Genomic DNA, 21,408 nt, shown 5'->3' on the forward strand with positions numbered 1-21,408 from the left:
TCCTTCAGGTGTGCTTTCATGTGTCTTACACTGAGGAGAGGCTTCCATCGGGCCACTCTGCCATAAAGCCCCGACTGGTGGATGGCTGCAGTGATGGTTGACTTACTACAACTTTCTCCCATCTCCCGACTGCATCTCTGGAGCTCAGCCACAGTGATCTTTGGGTTCTTCTTTACCTCTCTCACCAAGGCTCTTCTCCCCCGATAGCTCAGTTAGGCCGGACGGCCAGCTCTAGGAAGGGTTCTGGTCGTCCCAAACGTCTTCCATTTAAGGATTATGGAGGCCACTGTGCTCTTAGGAACCTTAAGTGCAGCAGAATTTTTTTTGTAACCTTGGCCAGATCTGTGCCTTGCCACAATTCTGTCTCTGAGATCTTCAGGCAGTTCTTTTGACCTCATGATTCTCATTTGCTCTGACATGCACTGTGAGCTGTAAGGTCTTATATAGACAGGTGTGTGGCTTTCCTAATCAAGTCCAATCAGTATAATCAAACACAGCTGGACTCAAATGAAGGTGTAGAACCATCTCAAGGATGATCAGAAGAAATGGACAGCACCTGAGTTAAATATATGAGTGTCACAGCAAAGGGTCTGAATACTTAGGACCATGTGATATTTCAGTTTTTCTTTTTTAATAAATGTGCAAAAATGTCAACAATTCTGTGTTTTTCTGTCAATATGCGGTGCTGTGTGTACAATAATGAGGAAAAAAATGAACTTAAATCATTTTAGCAAATGGCTGCAATATAACAAAGAGTGAAACATTTAAGGGGGTCTGAATACTTTCCGTATGTAATTATACGCTGCTGTCTCAGATGATAGATTACACTAGTTGTAATGAAGTCTACAAGTCTACTAATGAAGTAATGAAATATTTCAGCCAAACAAACTTTACATACTTTAGCATAATTTTGGTTCACAGTGAAACACACCTTTACCTTTTATACACAAAATAGAATTATTATTTATTTCTTTTATTTTTGTTGCTGTTTCAGCTGAATATTTTCCATTGCAGAAATGTGTGTGTATTCTACAGTTTTGCACCAAACTGAATTTATTAGAGTCAGCAAATGATCGTTTCCAAACAGGTTTCCTTTAAAGTTGGCATGAAACAGAAGTTGTGATGGTCTTTTCTGTAGTCTATCCGAGTGAAACACTTCTGGAACGAGAACAAATGTGGGCGGGGCTTGATTGTGTCCGTGGGGAATTGAGTGGATGGTTTGTGGTGTGCTATTGGCTGATCTCACGTGATTGACAGGTTGCCCCGCCCCTCGTCATCAGAGAAGAGACGAGATGAGGGGAAGTTATTCTGATTCAAGATTACCAGGAACGTGAATTAAAAAATGATGTGCATGGATAATTAATTTATAATAAATACTGCAATATTCCATAAAAAATAAAAATAAAATTCCATTTGGATTTCTTGGTGACTGTAAACACTATTCAATCTCTCTCTCTCTCTCTCTCTCTCTCTTCTCTCTCTCTCTCTCTCTCTCTCTCTCTCTCTCCCTCTCCCTCTGTCTCTCCCCCTCTCCCTCTCTCTCTGTCTCCCTCTCTCTTTCTCTTTCCCTCTCTCTCTGTCTCTCCCCCTCTCCCTCTCTCTTTCTCTTTCCCTCTCCCTCTGTCTCTCCCCCTCTCCCTCTCTCTCTGTCTCCCTCTCTCTTTCTCTCTCTCTCTCTCTCTCTCTCTCTCTCTCTCTCTCTCTCTCTCTCTCTCTCTCTCTCTCTCTCTCTCCCTCTCCCTCTCCCTCTGTCTCTCCCTCTCCCCCTCTCCCTCTCTCTCTGTCTCCCTCTCTCTTTCTCTTTCCCTCTCCCTCTCTCTCTCTCTCTCTCTCTCTCTCTCTCTCTCTCTCCCCCTGTCTCTCCCTCTCTCTCTGTCTCCCTCTCTCTTTCTCTTTCCCTCTCCCTCTCTCTCTCTCTCTCTCTCTCTCTCTCCCTCTCCCTCTCTTTCTCTCTCCCTCTCCCTCTCCCCCTCTCTCTCTCTCTCTCTCTCTCTCTCTCTCTGCCGTCTGTGTGTTTGAGATGTGAGATTTCCTGTGTTAGATTTAATCGAGTCTTCCTCATCTTTCACCTTTATGTAGTGACGCTGGCTTTCTAGAAGTGCAGATAGCATGTGGAGTTTCCTGCAGCACTGCCGTGTGTGTGTGTGTGTGTGTGTGTGTGTGTGTGTGTGTGTTATTTCCAGTTTGCTTGTGCTTTAACCCAGTCCTCTTTCGGTGCATTATGACTCCGACACTGTTTTGACATTTTGTGCCGTTGAGGCTCGATTCGTCTGTGTGTGTTTTGACAAAAGTTGAAATAAAGTGTTTGTGTGTGTGTGTGTGTGTGTGTGTGTGTGTGTGTGTGTGTGTGTGTGTGTGTGTGTGTGTGTGTGTGTGTGTGGCCTGTTGTTGTGTGCGTCTGTGACAGGACTGTATGCATGTGGTCTGCTTATTGTAAGTCTTATATTGTAAAGTTCCTCCTCTTATTAGTGATCAACCACACACACACACACACACACACACACACAATAACCAAATATTTGGACTTAAGAAACATAAAGATGTGCATTTCCCCTCTTTAAAGGCCCGTTTACACCAAGATATATTACTAAAAACCATTGTAAATGTAAAAGAGTAGCAGCTCACACTTGAATGAGTGATTAAAAACATTGTCAGCCAATCAGAATCCAAGAGCTCGAGCATTTAAAGTGACAGACGACGAAACTGCAGCGCTTCTAATAAACAGAGCGATATCTGCTGGTGAGACGCTGATATAGTTATGGTTATAGTTATACAGTCAAAACAACATTTATTCAGACACCTTCAACATTTCTCACATTATCACAGATTATTCGCTATAGTTTAGAAAATGGTGATAAAATATGAGCAGAACTCAGTTGATATTTGACTGGTTTTGTCCGTCCTTCTGTTAGACTGTCTCACACATGAATTATGTTGAATATCTGTCAGCTGTTAAATTTAACTACACAATTAGATAATACCAGTTTAGCTCAACCAATCACCAAGCAATGCTTCATTTTGTTCAGTCTGTGTGTAAAAAGAGCATTAGCAATTAAAGACAAAACACTTCAGCTAAACATGATCAGCTCAAAGTGTCCCAATCATTTTTGCTCCCAAATGTTTATATATTTCACTGGTAGTCACTGAATGAAGAATATTTGGGTATAATGTGTCAGAGTTTACTTTATCTTGCTCTCCTCACTTACATAAATGAACTATAGTGTCCTGATCACACTAGTAAACAAAATGATATCTTTTGTGTGAATAATGTTTGGGTTGACTGTAGTTCTGGTTCTCGGTGTGAACAGGCTTTAAGACGGTATCATAGATCTGATGTGTGTGTGTGTGTGTGTGTGTGTGTGTGTGTGTGTGTGTGTGTGTGTGTGTGTGTGTGTGTGTGTGTGTGTGTGTGTTTTCTGCAGGTCATGAGCAGCCGGTTCCAGCCGTACGACAGCATCATCAGTGACGCAGTGTTCAGTCTGGACGAGGACACGGTGTTGTCCACCACTGAGGTACACACACACACACACACACACACACACACACACACACACACACACACACCTCTTGTCACTTGTCTTTATTTCTGCTGATGGAAAGTTTCTTTTTTTATTTTCTCTTTCTATTAATGGTGTGAATGTCGTCTTCATTGTTGCCATTTTTTGGTGTCTTCGGCACGAGGTCCGCGATGGTTTATGTCAGGACTGTCAAAGTTATTGTGTGCGATTTAGTGACACATTTAATGCATCTCTATTAGTTAATTATATTGTTAAAATATATATATATATATATATATTTATATATTTTGGAAACATCAGAGCTGATTAACATCTATAAACATTTATTTATGAATTTATTTATTTAAGGTGACTGAAACTCAGCAGCTTGAGCCCCTTTTTTATTCAAAAAAAAAAAAAAAAAATGTGGCTGTTGTTTTTATTTTATTTTTAATAAATTAAACCCAGATGGTTGGTTAAAAAAAAAGTGAAGTCAATAAAAATTTTTGTATGGTTGAACTTAATTATCATCAATATATACTGTGTGAGAGAGTGTGTGTTTGAGAGAGAGAGAGAGAGAGGGGGGGAGTGTGTGTGTGTGTGTGTGTGTGTGTGTGTGTGTGTGTGTGTGTGTGTGTAAGAAAGAGAGAGTGTGTGTGTGTGTATAATGCATCAATATCTATACTGTATACATTGATAAAAATTAAGTTTGACCCTACAAAAATACATGTATTTGTTTATATTGTTTACTATTATTAATCTCACGCATCAGTTGATATAGCCAATCATAACAGAGGTCATTTACATATAAAGGTTTGATCAGTACAGATGTGTAATGAAGCGATCAGAGATGGGAAACGCTCCGGTTCTCTGGATTAAATCAGCATCTCTTACAGTGAACACTAGTGTAGATGTCGGATCAGAACCTTCTTATCTCTGTTCTGGGATTAAACACACAACCTTTCAGATCTGGAGACCACTACACTTCTCCACCCATAATCATCTCAGCTCGACCTCTTCATCCCTCGTTCCTCCTCTTCTCCGCTTTGTTCTGTCCGTTCCTAATCAGAGTCAGCTGAAGTCCAGCGCCTAAACCTGTCCTCCTGTAATCATGCGTTATCTCGAGCACACTGCAGGAAAACTCCAGTTACTCTCTCTCTCTCTCTCTCTCTTCATCCCTGTTTATATAGCAGGAGCCGCACATGTCCTGCCGGTGGAGTTACGCTGTATAATCTCAGTGTGTGTGTGTTTCAGTTCTGCTGACTTCAGATCCGCCGCTCACACTATTGATGTGTTTCAGTAATTGTGTGTTTAAATGCTTTGATCTCAGGAAAAGGAGGGCATCTTCTCAGCCTCAGCTTTGAAAGCGTGGATCTCTGTGTCTGGCTTTTGTCATGAGAAAGCTTTCATTCTTTATTCATTCCTTCCCTTTGCGTCCTGGAACAAATCCTTCCCTCGCAGGTCCAGAATCCCTGAAATTATACTTTTTTTTTTTCAGAAAGCTTATTTATTTGATTTTGATCATATTTGTTCTATTTTTAATGCAAATGTTTGGAGATTTTTTTTTGTTATTTTTTATTTTATTTACCTTTAAATTACTTGATTTAATCATTAAATTATAAATAAATAGTAATTTAGTAATTTAAGCACATTACTCACATTTCAACTTAAATTCAAAATGACTCACAATTTCATGCATAACCCTTTTAATTCAACTCAAAATATCATTTTTTTTTATATATATTATGATATTTCATGACTCTTGCCACTGGTTATAGCTCTATATGGAGCAAATGAGCTGTTCCGCTGGGTCCTAAAGTCAGTTCACTTCAGTATGCATTCAGATACACATGTAGACATTATAAAAAATAATTTTTTGGTAAAGTTTTAGCATTTTTAGTTTGAATTCTGAGCATTTTTAGATTTTGCTATGTTTACTGAAGCATTCCTCGCATTCCATTCATTCCTATGGGGGTCAGATTGACCCGTGAGTGAAGGATTTGTTACTTTTTTAAATTTCAACCACAAAACTCCTCGAATCCATCTAAAACTATTTTTTTTTGTGTGTGTATTCGTGGTTCAAGTGCGACAAAAGTCTTAGGGGTCTTGTACCCCTCTGATGAACACTCAACTATAAAAACGTTAGCCTCATAGCATAATTGCCTAAGTCATATTTTACTTACATGACTTAGGCAATTATGCTATGAGGCTAACGAAAAAATTAAATAAATCCAGGTCAAAAATGACCCAAGCAAAGGATGACACCGTGTCCTAACCAGACACAATGCGATAAGATTCCAGTGACAAATAATGTGTCTGTCCACACTATACGCGACTGCGAGATGAGTCAAAATCAATCAAAACCCACAGCCAATCAGAACAGCGTGTGGGCGGAATCAGACAATCAGAACAGCGTGTGGGCGGAGTCAGACAATCAGAACAGTGTGTGGGTGGAGTCAGACAATCAGAACAGCGTGTGGGCGGAGTCAGCCAATCAGAACAGCGTGTGGGCGGAGTCAGACAATCAGAACAGTGTGTGGGTGGAGTCAGACAATCAGAACAGCGTGTGGGCGGAGTCAGCCAATCAGAACAGCGTGTGGGCGGAGTCTCGCGGCGACTGCACAGAAACAGAGAGTAATCTTGACGGCACTCGCAAGAAAATGGTGTAATATTTGTGAATATGTTGCTACTTATCCATTTAAACATTATTAAAAATACATAGCCTGAGTTACTAAAACAATCTTTGTCAAAGAATACACTTGTTTGTTCACAGTTTGAATGTTCTTGTTTCCATTTGTTTAATTTCAAGATCTGAGGTGAATTATCCATTGTTGCTTTTACAGCCACAAAGCTGGAGCACTAAATGATATTCAGAGTCACATGACACGCTTTTAACATTAAATAAAGCACATAAACAGCACCTGAGATTATCATCGCCACACTTTGTGTTTGTTGTTCCAGCGCGACGTTGCAGAAAAATAGAAACCGTTTCTAAAACAGAATCGTGTCGTGTCGCGGCTGGATAGGACAAACACTCTGATTAACATGGAGAAGAGGCTTTTATCACGTGTCGAGTGTAGTTAGGACACGGTGTGAGGGTTAACTCTGAATATCTTTATAGCGCTGGTTTGGCGAGCGGCTTCTAACTCGAGCTCGACGTTGTCTTGCAGGTGGACTTCGCCTTCACGGTGTGGCAGAGTTTCCCAGAGAGGATTGTGGGATATCCGGCCCGAAGTCATTTCTGGGACAATAATAAGGAGCGCTGGGGTTACACCTCCAAATGGACCAATGATTATTCCATGGTTCTCACCGGAGCTGCCATTTACCACAGGTACTGTGTGTAGAAACAGGAGAAATGAGGCCAGCGCCTCCAGCTTCAGGACTGTTATGTGCAAATGAGTTGATTGACACAGTTTCTGCTGCCGAAACATCAACCATTCAAGAGTTTGGCTGAAAATAAGACTTTTATTCCGCAAAGATGCATTCAATTCATCAAAAGTTACAGTTAAACCTGATAAATGCTGCTCTTTTCAACATTCTATTCATCTAAGTATCCTGAAAAATAAAATGCATCACTATTTTCCATAAAAATATGAACCGTTTTCTACATTGATAATAATCATAAATGTTTGTTGAGCATCAAGTCATCATATTAGAGTGATTTGTGAAGGATCATGTGACACTGAAGACTGGAGTAATGATGCTGAAAATTTAGCTTTGATCACAGGAATAAATTACACTTTACTATATATTCACATAGAAAACTGCTGATTTACATCGGAATAATATTTCAGAATTTTTACAGTATTTTTGATCAAATAAATGAGAGACTTCTCTCTAAAACCGCCCCTGATCTCTTGAATAGTAGTTTTCCTGGTTTCTAAATCGCTGTAACACTGTTGTTTAAGCGTGGCGTCTGAGAGTGTGTGTGCAACAACTTCTCAATTTGAGTTACAAGGTTTCAATTCAGTTCCGATTTGATTCAGTTACTAGTTCGTTAGGCAAACGAGGTAGAAATGTGTCAAATTAACACACCTTTTGGCTGTGCGTTTAAAAAGTTTGATAAATCCAGTAAAAGCTTAATGACATTTAATTTAATAATGCTGGTGACAGCTGCTTATGTCTGAAATGAAAGACAGTATCATCACAGATACATTTTTATTTTATTTCAAATAGAATTATAAAAAAAAAAAAAAATGTATCTGTGATGTTACTGTCTTTCAAACAATTTAAGTACAAAATATATGCATGATCTTTACAAAGGTGAAGTACAGGAAGTAGTTCAAATAGAACAAAATATGTATTAAATGATTTCCTTCTTATTATTATTTTCTTAGCAATATAATTATGCATGTTTAATAAATACAATAAATTAATTTTAAAAAGTGCAAATTTCTATTGTTGCAAAGCAGTGTTGTTTTAGTTTTATTAATATTTTTAATTAGTTTTTATTTTTAGATTTGTTAGATTTCATGTTAATTTCAGTTTAATTTGTAGTCATTTAATTATGTGCTTTTGCCTTTTCTTTTTTTTTCATTATTAGTATTTTTATATTTCTATTCAGGTTTAGTTTTTATTTTAGTTTTTGATTTATTTCCAGTTAATAATTGTGTGCGTCAACTTAAAATTATTTCAGTTTTTTGCCAAGGTATCATTTCAGATTTTCGTTTTTCATTTTTAATTTAAAAGTATTTTATTTTATTTCAGCTTTATTTCAGTTCACAGAAACATTGAAATAGTTTTAGCACACTGCCTGCCACCACCCATGAAGAATAATGTGAATATGATGACAAACATGATTTGGCTAGAAACCTGTTGCAAGAACACTTTAGTATTACAGAGGGCATTACAAATATTGATTAAATATCCATTGATTAAAAGTCTGATATTGGGATTTCTGCAGTTAAATGAAAAATCAATATCTATTATCCAGCTCAACAAATTGTGTTCATTGTCCTATTGAGCTTTTGCATGCACAATGATGTGGTTGTCTCCTCCTGTCCTTGACGATGTCCATTATATTATATATATATATTTATAATATTATATATTCCTACTATCTTCCAGATATTACCACTTCCTGTACACGCACCTCCTGCCCACGAGCCTGAAGAGCATGGTGGACCAGCTGGCCAACTGTGAGGATCTCCTCATGAACTTCCTCGTGTCCGCCGTCTCCAAGCTGCCGCCCATCAAGGTCACTCAGAAGAAGCAGTACAAGGAGACCATGATGGGTCAGGTGAGCGGGGGGGTGACGCTAGACGTCTTCTGGTTCTGTGTGTGTGTGTGTGTGTGTGTGTGTGTGTGTGTGTGTGTGTGTGTGTGTGTGTGTGTGTTCCAAACGAACACTTTTTTAACAAAATGTGAAGAACTTCTCTGTGAGCAACTCAGTGTTTCTCCTCTAGAATGGACAATATTGTTTATAACATATACTTTGAAAAATACTGAATAACACAGAGTGAGCGAGTGAGTGAGCCGATGCTGGATGAGTAAGAAGAAGCTGTTTGCGTGTCGGTCAAAAATTACCACTTTTTTTTTTTCAATGAAATGATTGTAATATATATTTAATTCGATAATGTTTTTTATTTAATATTTTGTATTTTTGGGGATTTTGATGGTATTAAATTATATTTATCCAGCAGTTATAATCCATTTATTCACTTTTTGAGCATAGACCTGAAAATTTAATTAAAAAAAAAACTTAAACTTGAAAAAAGTTATAAAATTTTACATTTATTGCTATGAATTTTTTTTTTTTTTTTTTTTTTTTTGAAATACATAAACACTTTTACTTTTATGACTTTGATTTTCTCACAGTTTTAATATAAATAAGTTGTGTTCCAAATTTGAGGTTGATTTCTCCAAAAATGAGCTTTCAGTAAGAATGTGAAATTTGTCTCCCATTCATTTCCTCATTTTTGACCGTGAACAATATATGTGCGACTTTTTTTCAGGACCATTTAACCTTTTCGTGATTTTTTTTTGTGTGTGTGTGTTTTTACAACAAGTGCCAAAACCTATCCCGAAGTTTCATCCTATTCCGATATAGTAAAACTAATAGAATGGGAGAGCATTAATTCTAACTTTATTGTAAAATATATTGTTGACATGTTTTGCATCCAAAAGTGCCAAACCATCATTATCATCATCATATATAGTGTACGGTTACACCACTAGTAGATTAATAAACTACACTACCAGTCAAAAGTTTTGGATCGGTAAGATTTTTAATGTTGTTAAATAAAATAAATCAATATTTTTATTCATCAAGGATGAATTAAATTGATCAAAAGTTACAACAAAGACATTTATAATGTTACAAAAGATTTTATTTTAAATAATTGCTGTTCTTTTGAACTTTCTATTCATCAGAGAATCCTGAGGAAACAAATTACACAACTGTTTTCAACATTGATAATAATCATAAATGTTTTTTGATCATCAGATCATCATATTAGAATGATTTGTGAAGGATCATGTGACACTGAAGACTGGAGTAATGATGCTGAAAATTCAGCTTTGATCACAGGAATAAATTTGACTTTAAAATGCATTAAAATTGTCCACAATATTACTGTTTTCTTTAGTATTTTTAACCAAATTAATGCATCCTTGGTGAGCAGAAGAAACTTCTTTTAAAAACATAAAAGATCGTACCGATCCCTAACTTTTGAGCGTCAGTGTACATGATCTGGTGAAAAGCATCTAACGTCGTGTCTCTGTTCCCCTCAGTCGTCTCGAGCCTCACGCTGGGCCGACCCGGACCACTTCGCCCAGCGCCAGACCTGCATGAACAAGTTCGCCAGCTGGTTTGGCGGCATGCCTCTGGTCCACTCCCAAATGAGACTGGACCCGGTTCTGTTCAAGGACCAGGTCTCCATCCTCCGCAAGAAATACAGGGAGATCGAGCGGCTCTGACCCGACTGGCGGCCCTCGATGGACATTCACCAGGGGGCCGCGAGAGACTCCCAGGAGCCCACGGGGCCGCTTCCCCTTCAGCACACACTGCGGGACGACACACACACCTGACACACGCTTTCACTCTTGGGGAGGGTTTGGTTTCAGGGTCGATGGACTGATCTTTCCCAGCACACGAGCGATGACAGGAGGGATGCATCATCACGTTAGCACTTCTGAACCACGACACATCTGGACACATCTTCTCCCAATCCGTTTCTTTTCCCAGGGTTTGGAGGATTGTGTGCGAGTGACACGTTTTTGAGGTGTTGCACTGCAAAAAAAAGTCACTTTACAGTACAAATGTCTAAAAGTTCTTAAATCAAGATGCATTTACTTGGGAAGCAACATGACTTAAAATAACAAGTACAAATGTTTTGAGTTTGTGCTTAAAATAAGAACAAATATCTGTGTGTGAAGAATCTTTATTCACAGGGAAAACAAAGAGTTTTCTGACTCCTCTGACAGATATTTGTCTTGTTTTAAGCACAAACTCACTTCATTGAGATTTTTTTTTACTTGTTATTTTATGTCATGTTGCTTCAAGAAATTTGTTTCAAATTTAAAAAAAAAATATCTGTGAATGGAGTCAGAAAAATCAAATTTTCCCTGTGAAATCAAGATGCATTTACTCGAGAAGCAACATGACTTAAAATAATTAGTAAAACATTTTTGGGGGAAATTAGTTTGTGCTTAAAACAAGAACAAATATCTGTGATTGGACTCAGAAAAATCATAATTTTCCCTGTGAATGAAGATTATTTTTCTGACTGTACTGACAGATATTTGTTCTCGTTTCAAGCACAAACTCACTTCATTTTCACGATTTGTCTTAACTTTTAAAATCTCATGTTGCTTCTCAAATAAATGATCTTGATTTAAGAGCGTTTCGATATTTTAAATGAAAAGCGAGACAAAAATGCTTAACAAGAATTCATTTTATTATTATTTTTGCAGTGTAGAGGCTTTTTAATTTTCATAAAGTCTTCATATCGATCAGTGTATCCGATTCAAAGCAGTTGACGAAGGCAGAAGTGTGCATAAAGCGGTCCGATCCCCGTTATCAGCGGCAGAACCACCGCTCAAACCCTGCAGTATTTCATTGCTTTTAATTTTTTTAAACCAGTGCCAAGACTAATGCGTTTCCTTAAGTGGCTTGTCAAACCCTCCCTATCTAATTAATTCATGCAAATCCACCTTAAAATGCATTTTTTATAATATTAATTAGAATTCCCCCAAATCCTCCCAGCCAGACTTGAGGAGAAACGTTGGTCATAGTAAACGAGCGTGGAAACAAAGGCGAGAGCTTACAGTGCACAACACCATCTGTTCACCGCAGAAACTTCCCAGACAGGTTTGCATCGTAAGGACTTCGGTCCGCAGTTTAAGTGAGACGTCTCTCGCCTCCTTTATCTTCCCTGTCCCGGTGAAAAATGAGCTGTCCGTCAAAGTTCAACGGTTCCTCGTCCTCGGAAATCTCGCTCAGCCACAAGCGGACGCCGGCTGATTTACGCCCCCCTGCGAAGTGACACGCATCCTTCCTGGTTTCCTCCTATCGAGGGAACGCGTGTTGCTTCCGGAGAGAGCGTGTGTCGCAGGATCTTGAATGTCTGATGACTTGAAGGAGAGCTGAGCTTTAGTGGCCTTTAGTGAAGGTGACTGGATTTAAAGTGTGCCAGCTGTGAGCCAAAGCCTTTTCCTTTCCCTTCGCATTACGCATCATCAGGAATCCGGTTGACGCTGATATATTTCTCCACTACGTCGTTCAAACGCATATCTGACACTGAATGTTGTTTAGGAACCCGAGTTGTTTTGCGTTGTATTTTTAATACGCTTTTTGTTTGTTTTGTTTTACATTGAATCGTGATTTAAAAACCTGAGAAATTTTCGAACCGGATGAAAATCCTAATCGTTGGCCTGAAAATGACATTTTAAAGCGTTTCGACCATCTTGACATTTGCGTTTCGGTGCTCGCTTGAATCTTGTTATACAAGTATGTGAATGAATACGTCCCTGAAAGCTTCTAGTGTCATTGCCCTCTTTAACGGATGCATTCGTGATTAGTTTTAACACAAATGGCCCACATCTGGTTGAGTTTTAAGTTCAGAAAACCAATTTAAAACAAATGATCCACCTATGATTGTCATTGTTATAATGCCATATCCCAGAATCAACGTCAGTTTGATGCATAAGCGTGACTTATCGCTGTACATATACAGCTGGATCTACATGATTATATGGGTTTTGATTGACATGTGCGTCTCTGTGTCATCAGGGCTTGAGATCCGCTCGTCCACACACTGATAGGTGTCACAGCGTTGATGCCAGTGTTATTTTAATCACCCAGCTTAACGTGACAAAGCCATTCATTTGCAATCGGCCGGTTGAATGCTGCTGCTAAACTACACACACACACGCAAGATCACCAAAGAATCTTGGCAAATTAAAACTCATGCAATTAACTGTGTTATGTTGCTTTAGCGAAGTAATGTTTGTCTGCATCGTTTAGTCAGGATCACACTGTCTGGTAAATCTGCATACTAACTTTAACCTTACGTTCTGTGATTAGCAATAAGCAATATGGACTCATGCTCAACAATGTCACCGATCTCTCCCTGATTGTGCCTTTTGATTCCAGTGAACTGAGTTTGCGACCCCTGACCCCGGTCCTTCGGAGAGCGTTCGACACTAATAAGGATTGGACGGCGTTGCTCACGTTAGGCTGTTAACCGGACTTGCATGACCACTTTAGACTATTTATGAGGAAATGCTGGTTTGTTTTGGGTTATTTTTGTTCAGATTTCTTTGTTTTGCTCCCTCCTGTCCTGACCCGTCATCCCAGTAATTAACAGATGACTTTTTATAGAGGTAATAAAGAAATTGCAGAATGCCAATTTTGTATGAATGATTTATAAGAAAATGAATAAAGTCATATTTGATGCTATAATGATGTGACTCGTGTTTCTGGTGAATAATAGTCATAAAGAGGCGAGTGGAAATAATGTGGAAATAATCATTATTATCATAATCAAATCATAATATCGCGGAATCAACCTGAGAATATTAATTTAGAAATAACTCAAGGTTATAATTTCAGGTCAACACTTTTTACTGTGTGTATCGAACCGTTCATGATGGAATTCAGCACTACTGACTGTAAAAAAAAATTCTCATATTGTGATTTTTGAGGCTGCTTTAATATCTAATACTGAAATCAGACCGTTCTTTTGACTTATCAAAAAATCATAAAAGATAAAAAAAATTATCATAATCTGCTTTAATATCTAATACTGAAATCAGACCGTACTTTTGACTTATCCCCCAAAAAAAAAATCATAAAAGATAAAAAAAAAAATCATTATCATAATCTGCTTTAATATCTAATACTGAAATCAGACCGTACTTTTGACTCATCAAAAAATCATAAAAGATAAAAAAAAATCATTATCATAATCAAATCATAATATCGCTGAATCAACCTGAGAATATTAATTTCTGGTTAATAATAGTCATAAAGAGGGGAGTGGAAATAATGTGGAGGTACACTGGTAGAAAGAAAATAATATTATTATTATCATAATCAAATCATAATATCGCGGAATCAACCTGAGAATATTAATTTAGAAATAACTCAAGGTTATAATTTCAGGTCAACACTTTTTACTGTGTGTATCGAAGCGTTCATGATGGAATTCAGCAGTATTGATTATGATTTCCGAGGCTGCTTTAATATCTAATGCTGAGATCAGAGATCAGACTGTACTTGTGTGATGGTTTATGGGATACGCTACACAAAGGAGGCAGTCGACACGTGCGTTTGGTGCAGTTTTTATGTAGATATATTAACGCCACATTAATAGGCTATGCAATGTTCCACACAATATTTTCTGCAAGTTATGATTGAGAAACATACAGTTTAAAAGTAAATAGGAGCTCTCACTCATGCAGAATATGAGGACTAGACTTGCGTAAAAGGTTCATTTGAAGCACATGTGAGTGAATGAGCCGAGCGCTCAGACCTCCTAATGTTCATCAGGGTGGAAACTGAATCCGAGGCAGACGAAGCGGAGTGTGTTATGAATGTAGCAGAGTTTCTCCTTCTATCAATCCTGTGCCTCGCCTCTGAGAACAGCAAACGCTGGTCATTGGTGCGTTCAAGCCATGTCGGGAAGATCGTATTTCCGAGTGGGAAACTCTGGATTTTCTCTCCGAGTTTGGGAGTGTCATTCCGACATCGTCAGGCTTTATTTACTACAGAATAAGCTAATTGCCTGCATTTTAATATAATAATGTAATATGTAAATGATAAAGTGGCTTCATAAATTAAAGCATGAGAAGCTAAACACACCTGATGCACGTTCTGTTCTTCATATTCTAGAAGTTTAAGAATCTTGCTGTAGTTTGTGTAGTTGATGAAGAGAAGGTTCACCGCCATCTTACTCTGATGAAAGAGACCTGAACCTCCTGACCGTGTGTGTGTGTAAACACAACTTCCAACTCGTACATAACACGACCTGAACACATCATATGTACAACACTGTGTGTGTGTGTGTGTGTGTGTGTGTGTGTGTGTGTGTGTGTGTGTGTGTGTGTGTGTGTGTGTGTGTTTCAGCTCCTGACAGCCAGCATGGAGTTGATCTCCCAGATGAGGTTTCTGAGCTGGTCCATGATCATCTTCAGCTGCTGGTTCTTCTGCTTGAGTTTCTGTGATAAAAAAGGAAATAATCATTTCTTCAGTGAATCTGCAGAACAGCGGTTTCTGTTCAATAACACACAGTGTAGCGTGACCAAACACAGCATTAACTCGTTTATGTCTCATCATATGTAGTGATCTGTGTGTGCAGAGATCTAGTCAGTAAAGTCTGATGTTCTCCAGAACCTGCAGCAACAGAACGATGCTTTCCCCGAGACACAGATGTGATGAGAACAGAATCACACGCCGTGTTTGGATTATTTTGATCGTATCGTCTTTGTTTTTCTCTAAAGAATGACTGAATATTGATTCAGAAACCACTCAGATGATTCAGTGAAGCATTCGTTACTCTGATTCAAACCGCTAACTAGTGTTCATACGTCTTTTAAAGGCGTCTTTTAAAGGTTGATTATGATTGGACTTTTCTAGCTTTAGTTAGTGTGTAATGTTGCTGTTTGATCATAAACAACATCTGCAAAGTTACGACGCTCAAAGTTCAGAGCAAAGGGAGATATTTGCTTTTAAAGAAATCGCTTTTTAAGGACTATAACAAACGGCTGGTAGAGACTACACGAGCTTCCTCCCGGGTTAGTGACATCACCAACCCTAGAATTTACATAAACCCCGCCCCCTGAACACGATTTATAGATTATCATGACAGAATATGCTAATCAGTGACTAGAAGATAACTACACATAAGCTTCATAAATTCATCAACTAACCATTCAGAAATGTCCTGTTGCTTCTACATGTTGTCTCTTCTTCTTGAGTCTCTCCATCATTGTCTGACTCCGGTTTGAACATAAAAGGCTGAAAGTTTTTGAAATTTTCAGAGCATGTGTGTGTGAGGTAAAAGGACATGAGCTCTTGAAGCTCCGCCCCCTGTGCCGGGAGCAGCAGCTCATTTGCATTTAAAGGAACAGACACAAAAAGTGACTTTAACATGCTATATAAAAATATCTGTGGGGTATTTTGAGCTAAAACTTCACACACACACTCTGGGGACATCAGAGACTGATTTTACATCTTGTGAAAAGGGCATTATACCACCCCTTTAACTGATTCACTGAATGAACAGACTCAGAAGAGTCATTTGCTCGTGAATCAGACTGGTTGTCAAATCAATCAAACGTATCCCACTTATTTTGCAATGTGCAAGTGAGAGATTTATCAGTGAATGAGTGAGACTTCGGTTCATTAGATGTAAATAACTAGAAGAGTAAAGAGCAGTAAAACTATTATGATTACATGATGATATTAAGATAAAATACCCTGATAACAAATACACGTTTGCAATATAAAGCAGCAAAACAGACTGTGTTTGTACAGGCAAAGCAAGTCGATAAAGTCGAGACGTTTGGCTGTGTTTCGACCCGACAGAAAGGTGATACAAGATCTTTGAGTGTAGAGTTGAGCTGGACACACACAGCAGAAACACAACAGATTCTCTGGCCAAACACAGCTTGTTAAAGAGGGAAATGTCACTCGCTGACTCTCTTTCTAACAGTGCTGTGCATCTCTGAAGCTTCAGGGAAGAATAATGCGCTTCATCCGTCCCTGGTCGTGTAATAGCGCAGGAACTGTTTACTCGGCACACTTTACCCCCTTCAACATAAGCAGTGCTCTAGATGCTGTAGTGGAGAATGAGTGTTATTGCTGACCGTCCGGATCCCGATATAGCCGCAGTCTACACGTCTGAAATGAATAGCCCACTTCCACTGGGACAATGCAGCATGTCGCTAAGCATTCATCATCTCCACCTCGTTCTATTGTGGGAATATCTCGTGACTTCAGCTTGTTTTAGTGGAAACACGGTCCCCTGATCTCAATCCAATAGAGCACCGGCTGATACCTGAGATTCATGAAGCCAGAGCTGGGATTGTGTTGAGTTACCCTGATGAAAACTGGAGGAATTATTCCAGCGTGGTTTCCTGAATCCTTCCCACAAACAATCCCGAAAGCTCTGGAGGCAATTATATATAGGTATATAGTGATATATAATGTATTTAATATAATATATATTAAATACATGTATTTAATATATCACACGAGCTGACATGGTGTTTCAAGCAGTGCAACATGCTATACTCAACATCATTACAATTATTTTACACATATATATATATATATATATACATATATTTATTTATTTTTCAAAATGTGTATCTCAGAATTTAAAAGATATTTTCTTTTTTATACTGCAGGGACGTTTAATTGGACTGCAAATTCACTCGATAAAAAAGGATATAGTTTCAGCCACAGCACCTAAAATATACACTTTAATTATAGAAATATTATATAACATTTTTAAAGAAAAAAAAAATTTAGATAAACAGTAATTAAGAATCATGAATTTGAATAAAAATATAATATACAAACCATAAATATATATGTAAAAAAAACTTGACTGTGTAACAAAAGTCTCTTCAAACAACCTTTAATAAGGTAGATTACAGCTTTTCAATTTAACATATACACTACTAAAGATTCCCTTATGCTCATTAAGGCTGCATTTATTGTATAAAAAATACAGCAAAATTGTAAAATATAATTACAGTGTAAATCATCTGTTTTCTATGTGAATATATAGTAAAGTGTAATTTATTCCTGTGATCAAAGCTGAATTTTCAGTCTTCAGTGTCACATGATCCTTCACAAATTATTCTAATATGATGATTTTGATGATCAAGAAATATTTATGATTATTATCAGTGTTGAAAACTGTTGTTCTGCGTAATATTTTTGTGGAAACCATCATACATTTTATTTCTCAGGATTCTTTGATGAATAGAAAGTTCAAAACAACTGCATTTATTTGAAAAAAAAAACATTTTCTAAACTTATAAATATCTTTCCTCTCATTTTTAATCAATTTAATGCATCCTCGGTATTGCAGAATACAAGTATTAATACAATATTTTTTAATGGTAATGTATAGTCTAGATACAGTATCTATAACCTTACACACACACACACAGAACACACTGAGCTTTACAGATGATGTAAATTGCTCACAGCAAACAATGGAGACGGCGCTTTAAAGCGGATCTGAGAGTCTCGATAGGAGAGAGCTCGTCCAGGTCCAGGCCAGAGCATTACACTGATCCGCCCGACGACACGAGCTCGAGTCTCAGGACAGATGTTCACTGAGATCAGGAGCTCTCGGATACACTGCCAGCGTGTCAGTCACAAAAACGAACTCGGGTCCAAACTGGACAAAAATGTCTGTGTCAAACATTTAAAGCTTGGGAGCACAGATTTAAGATCGGCCCCGTTTTAAAGAAGACCCTTGCCAGATTATTGTTGAAGTAAAAAAAGTTTAAAAAGTGATACCAAAAAAAAGTTATAGAGGTTTAAGTTTATGAAAACGATTTATGAAAATTATTTTATATAAAATATATATTTTATGAAACATGTTGAACCCTAAACCCACTAGAAAATCAAAGCCATGATTCTATACAAGTCATGTTCCAAATTTGAGGTTGATATCTCAAAAAATGAGCTTTAAGTAACATTTTGTTAGTGCGCAGTACCAGATTTACTGGGACACAGTGGTGGATTTGGGATTTGCACACACACACACATACACACACACACACTTTTTCTATTACATACGTACAAACCACACACTGACAGCCATACCAAACACCCACACATTTATAGCATCTAATTTGCTCTATAATATGCAGAAGCAGAAAAAAAGGAATAAAGTATTTTATAGCGAGTATTTGTTTTATAGGCCAAACCTGAGAAAATGGCTCCATCTGGTAAAAAATGGTAGATAAAGTTTAATTTTTGAAGCCTTGCCAACAGAAGGAGAGCCTATTAACAAAGATTGCATAATGTTATAGTGAAATGGCCCTGGGATTAAATATTGCCGGTTTAATGGGTTTCAATGAGGACGTGTTTGTCCAAAAGGCGCTGAGAGGAACTATTGTGTAGATTTATTAAAGGAAATGAGGGTGAAATAGTAAAATTATAATTAAAAAATACACACCTGTCCCTAAACTTATGCAGCTGGAATTAACACCAAAAAAATTATCAAAAAAACTAAACTGAAAAAGACAAAAATATCTTCAAAAATGTTTTATGTTCTGGACTGAATTTGGAAGAACACTTTATGCCAAAAAGGTTCTATTTAAGGAGAAATGTCTTAAAGTATTGCATAATACTTCCATGTTTAATGGGCCATTTCATTTTTTTTCTACTGATAAAGTCTGTTCATGAGCTGTTTAATTCATAAAATGTCATTAAAATTAAAAATGAATTAAAACAAAATCAATTAAGGTGAAATGAAATGAATGCATAAAATGGAAACCCCTAAAAAGTTCTATATATGAAGTGCTTTATAAAGTATGTACTTGTTTTCTGACTGTTAAAGGGACTGAAATAAAATAAATGTTAACTGAAATATAAAATATAAAAAATTTACATATTTTCACACACAAAAAAAAACATAAAAATGACAAAAAATAACTGAAATGAAAATGAAAATGAAAAATCTAAAAACAAAAAATAATTGAAATATTAATAAAAACTATAATAGTATCACAAAAATAACACAGATTTACGCATGTCATTGCAAAGAATATTTACAATGAAAGTCAATGGAGGCCAAAAAAACATCGGACTCTATTGATTTTCATTCTATGGACAAAAAATAATAATCTTTAAAATGTCTTCTTTTGTGTTCCAGCGACATGAGGGTGAGTAAATAACATCATTTTCCTTTTTGGGTGAACTATCCCAGAACTAACAGTGCCATCATGAACAATAGTGTGTCATAAACACAAGCTTCTGCAGAAGAGAGAAACCTGTTGCACACATGCCGTCTGCTTTCAGCGGATTCTTCCCTCATCCAGATCAAAGCATCCGCCCTGATAATGTGAGGGAAGAGTTTCTGATCAAACGTGGACGACTTATTCAAATTCAGGTTTGCTGAAATGTGCTGTTTCACACAGGTTTGAGTGACAGCTGGACGGTGTGTAAGAGCCACTGCACCAGTTCATAAAGACTAATGAGTGTTTTTTCCAACAGCATCCAAAACTGAGAAGCACAGCTGAGTCTCTGAGGTCTGAACACGAGAGCGACTGAGAACTGAGATGCATGTTTATTATTAGAGAACTCAAAGAGAAAACAGTTAAGAAACACTTTTTCAGGTCTTCATTATAAAAGCTGCAAACTTTGGCTAATAATCCGCCTTCGTGTTTCTCGAATCGCTTCAGTTATTCTAGTATTCTCAGGTGACGTCACAACATCTCTAATCAAACATGGAAACTTATCAGATAAGACTAACACTTTCAGTGATTGTGACAAACTAAATGTTTTTTTTTATTAATTTTTTTTAATCTTTGGTCATGTCATGAAAGTGAGTCAGGACTGACTGTTAAATTGAATAAAAAATAATATAAAATAAAATAATGGGACTTTTTTTATTACAATTTTTATTAAATAACAAAATAATGGGGGAAAAAATAGAATAAAAAAATTATTAAAATAAAATAATGAAAAAAATAGAATAAAAAATAAAACAATATAAAATAATGGAAAAAAAATAATAAAATATTAAAATAAAATAATGAAAAAAATAAAAATAGAATAAAAATAAAACAATATAAAATAATGAAACAATAGAATAAAATAAATAAATAAAAATAAATAAATGTAAATAACATGAAATGATAAAAAAAAAGAAAAGAATGAACGAGCGAATGAAACTAGGTGCATGTCCCTAAAGAGAGTTTTCTGAGAGTTAGAACTGACTCTCGCCTGTCGTCTCCGGCAGAGTAAATGATGTGGACAGTGTGTTTTGGCATTAATGCCGGCGCTGAACATCCAAAAACTGAACTCGCTTCATCAGCGCTTTATACTGATCAAAGCTGAAGCCAGATGGCCCTGTGTAAGTGTGTGTGTGTGTGTGTGTGTGTGTGTGTGTGTGTGTGTGTGTGTGTGTGTGTGTGTTACACGAGAAGACTGCTGATGGCAAGAATGCAGTAAATGATGAGTGACTGCACAACTTCAACAAGAATCCTTCAGACATGATGACAAGACACAGCAAAGCCTCTGAAAGACGGCCTTATAAAGTCTTCAGTTCAGGTCCCCTACACTACATGATGTTTGAGGATCCTCACACACTTTCCAGAGGGACCAAGAACTCCATAATGCACAGAGAGATGGAGGAATAAGACCATATTATACACATCCTTTACAATCCTTAACTTTCATGTTCTGACACCCAGAGATCCCAAAGTTATACATAAC

At 37.2% G+C, this 21,408-nt stretch overlaps 2 protein-coding genes across 2 annotated transcripts in view; one reads left to right on the forward strand and one right to left on the reverse strand.

Annotated features, from left to right (window-relative positions):
- Window positions 1-13,401, forward strand: part of LOC309510892 (exostosin-1b) — a 115,503-nt gene extending 102,102 nt beyond the window's left edge. The window contains exons 8-11 of the mRNA XM_082185869.1: window positions 3,423-3,512; window positions 6,668-6,828; window positions 8,565-8,736; window positions 10,230-13,401. Of these exons, the coding sequence (XP_082041995.1) occupies window positions 3,423-3,512; window positions 6,668-6,828; window positions 8,565-8,736; window positions 10,230-10,415 (609 nt within the window). The 3' untranslated portion in view covers window positions 10,416-13,401. The remainder of the gene's footprint in view (window positions 1-3,422; window positions 3,513-6,667; window positions 6,829-8,564; window positions 8,737-10,229) is intronic.
- The window catches only part of med30 (mediator complex subunit 30), a 20,863-nt gene continuing 10,761 nt past the window's right edge, over window positions 11,307-21,408 (reverse strand). The window contains exon 5 of the mRNA XM_082186034.1: window positions 11,307-15,158. Coding sequence (XP_082042160.1) covers window positions 15,063-15,158 — 96 coding nt within the window. The 3' untranslated portion in view covers window positions 11,307-15,062. The remainder of the gene's footprint in view (window positions 15,159-21,408) is intronic.

This window comes from Leuciscus leuciscus (genome assembly GCF_965113295.1).
Source record: "Leuciscus leuciscus genome assembly, chromosome: 12".
Taxonomy (NCBI): domain Eukaryota; kingdom Metazoa; phylum Chordata; class Actinopteri; order Cypriniformes; family Leuciscidae; genus Leuciscus; species Leuciscus leuciscus.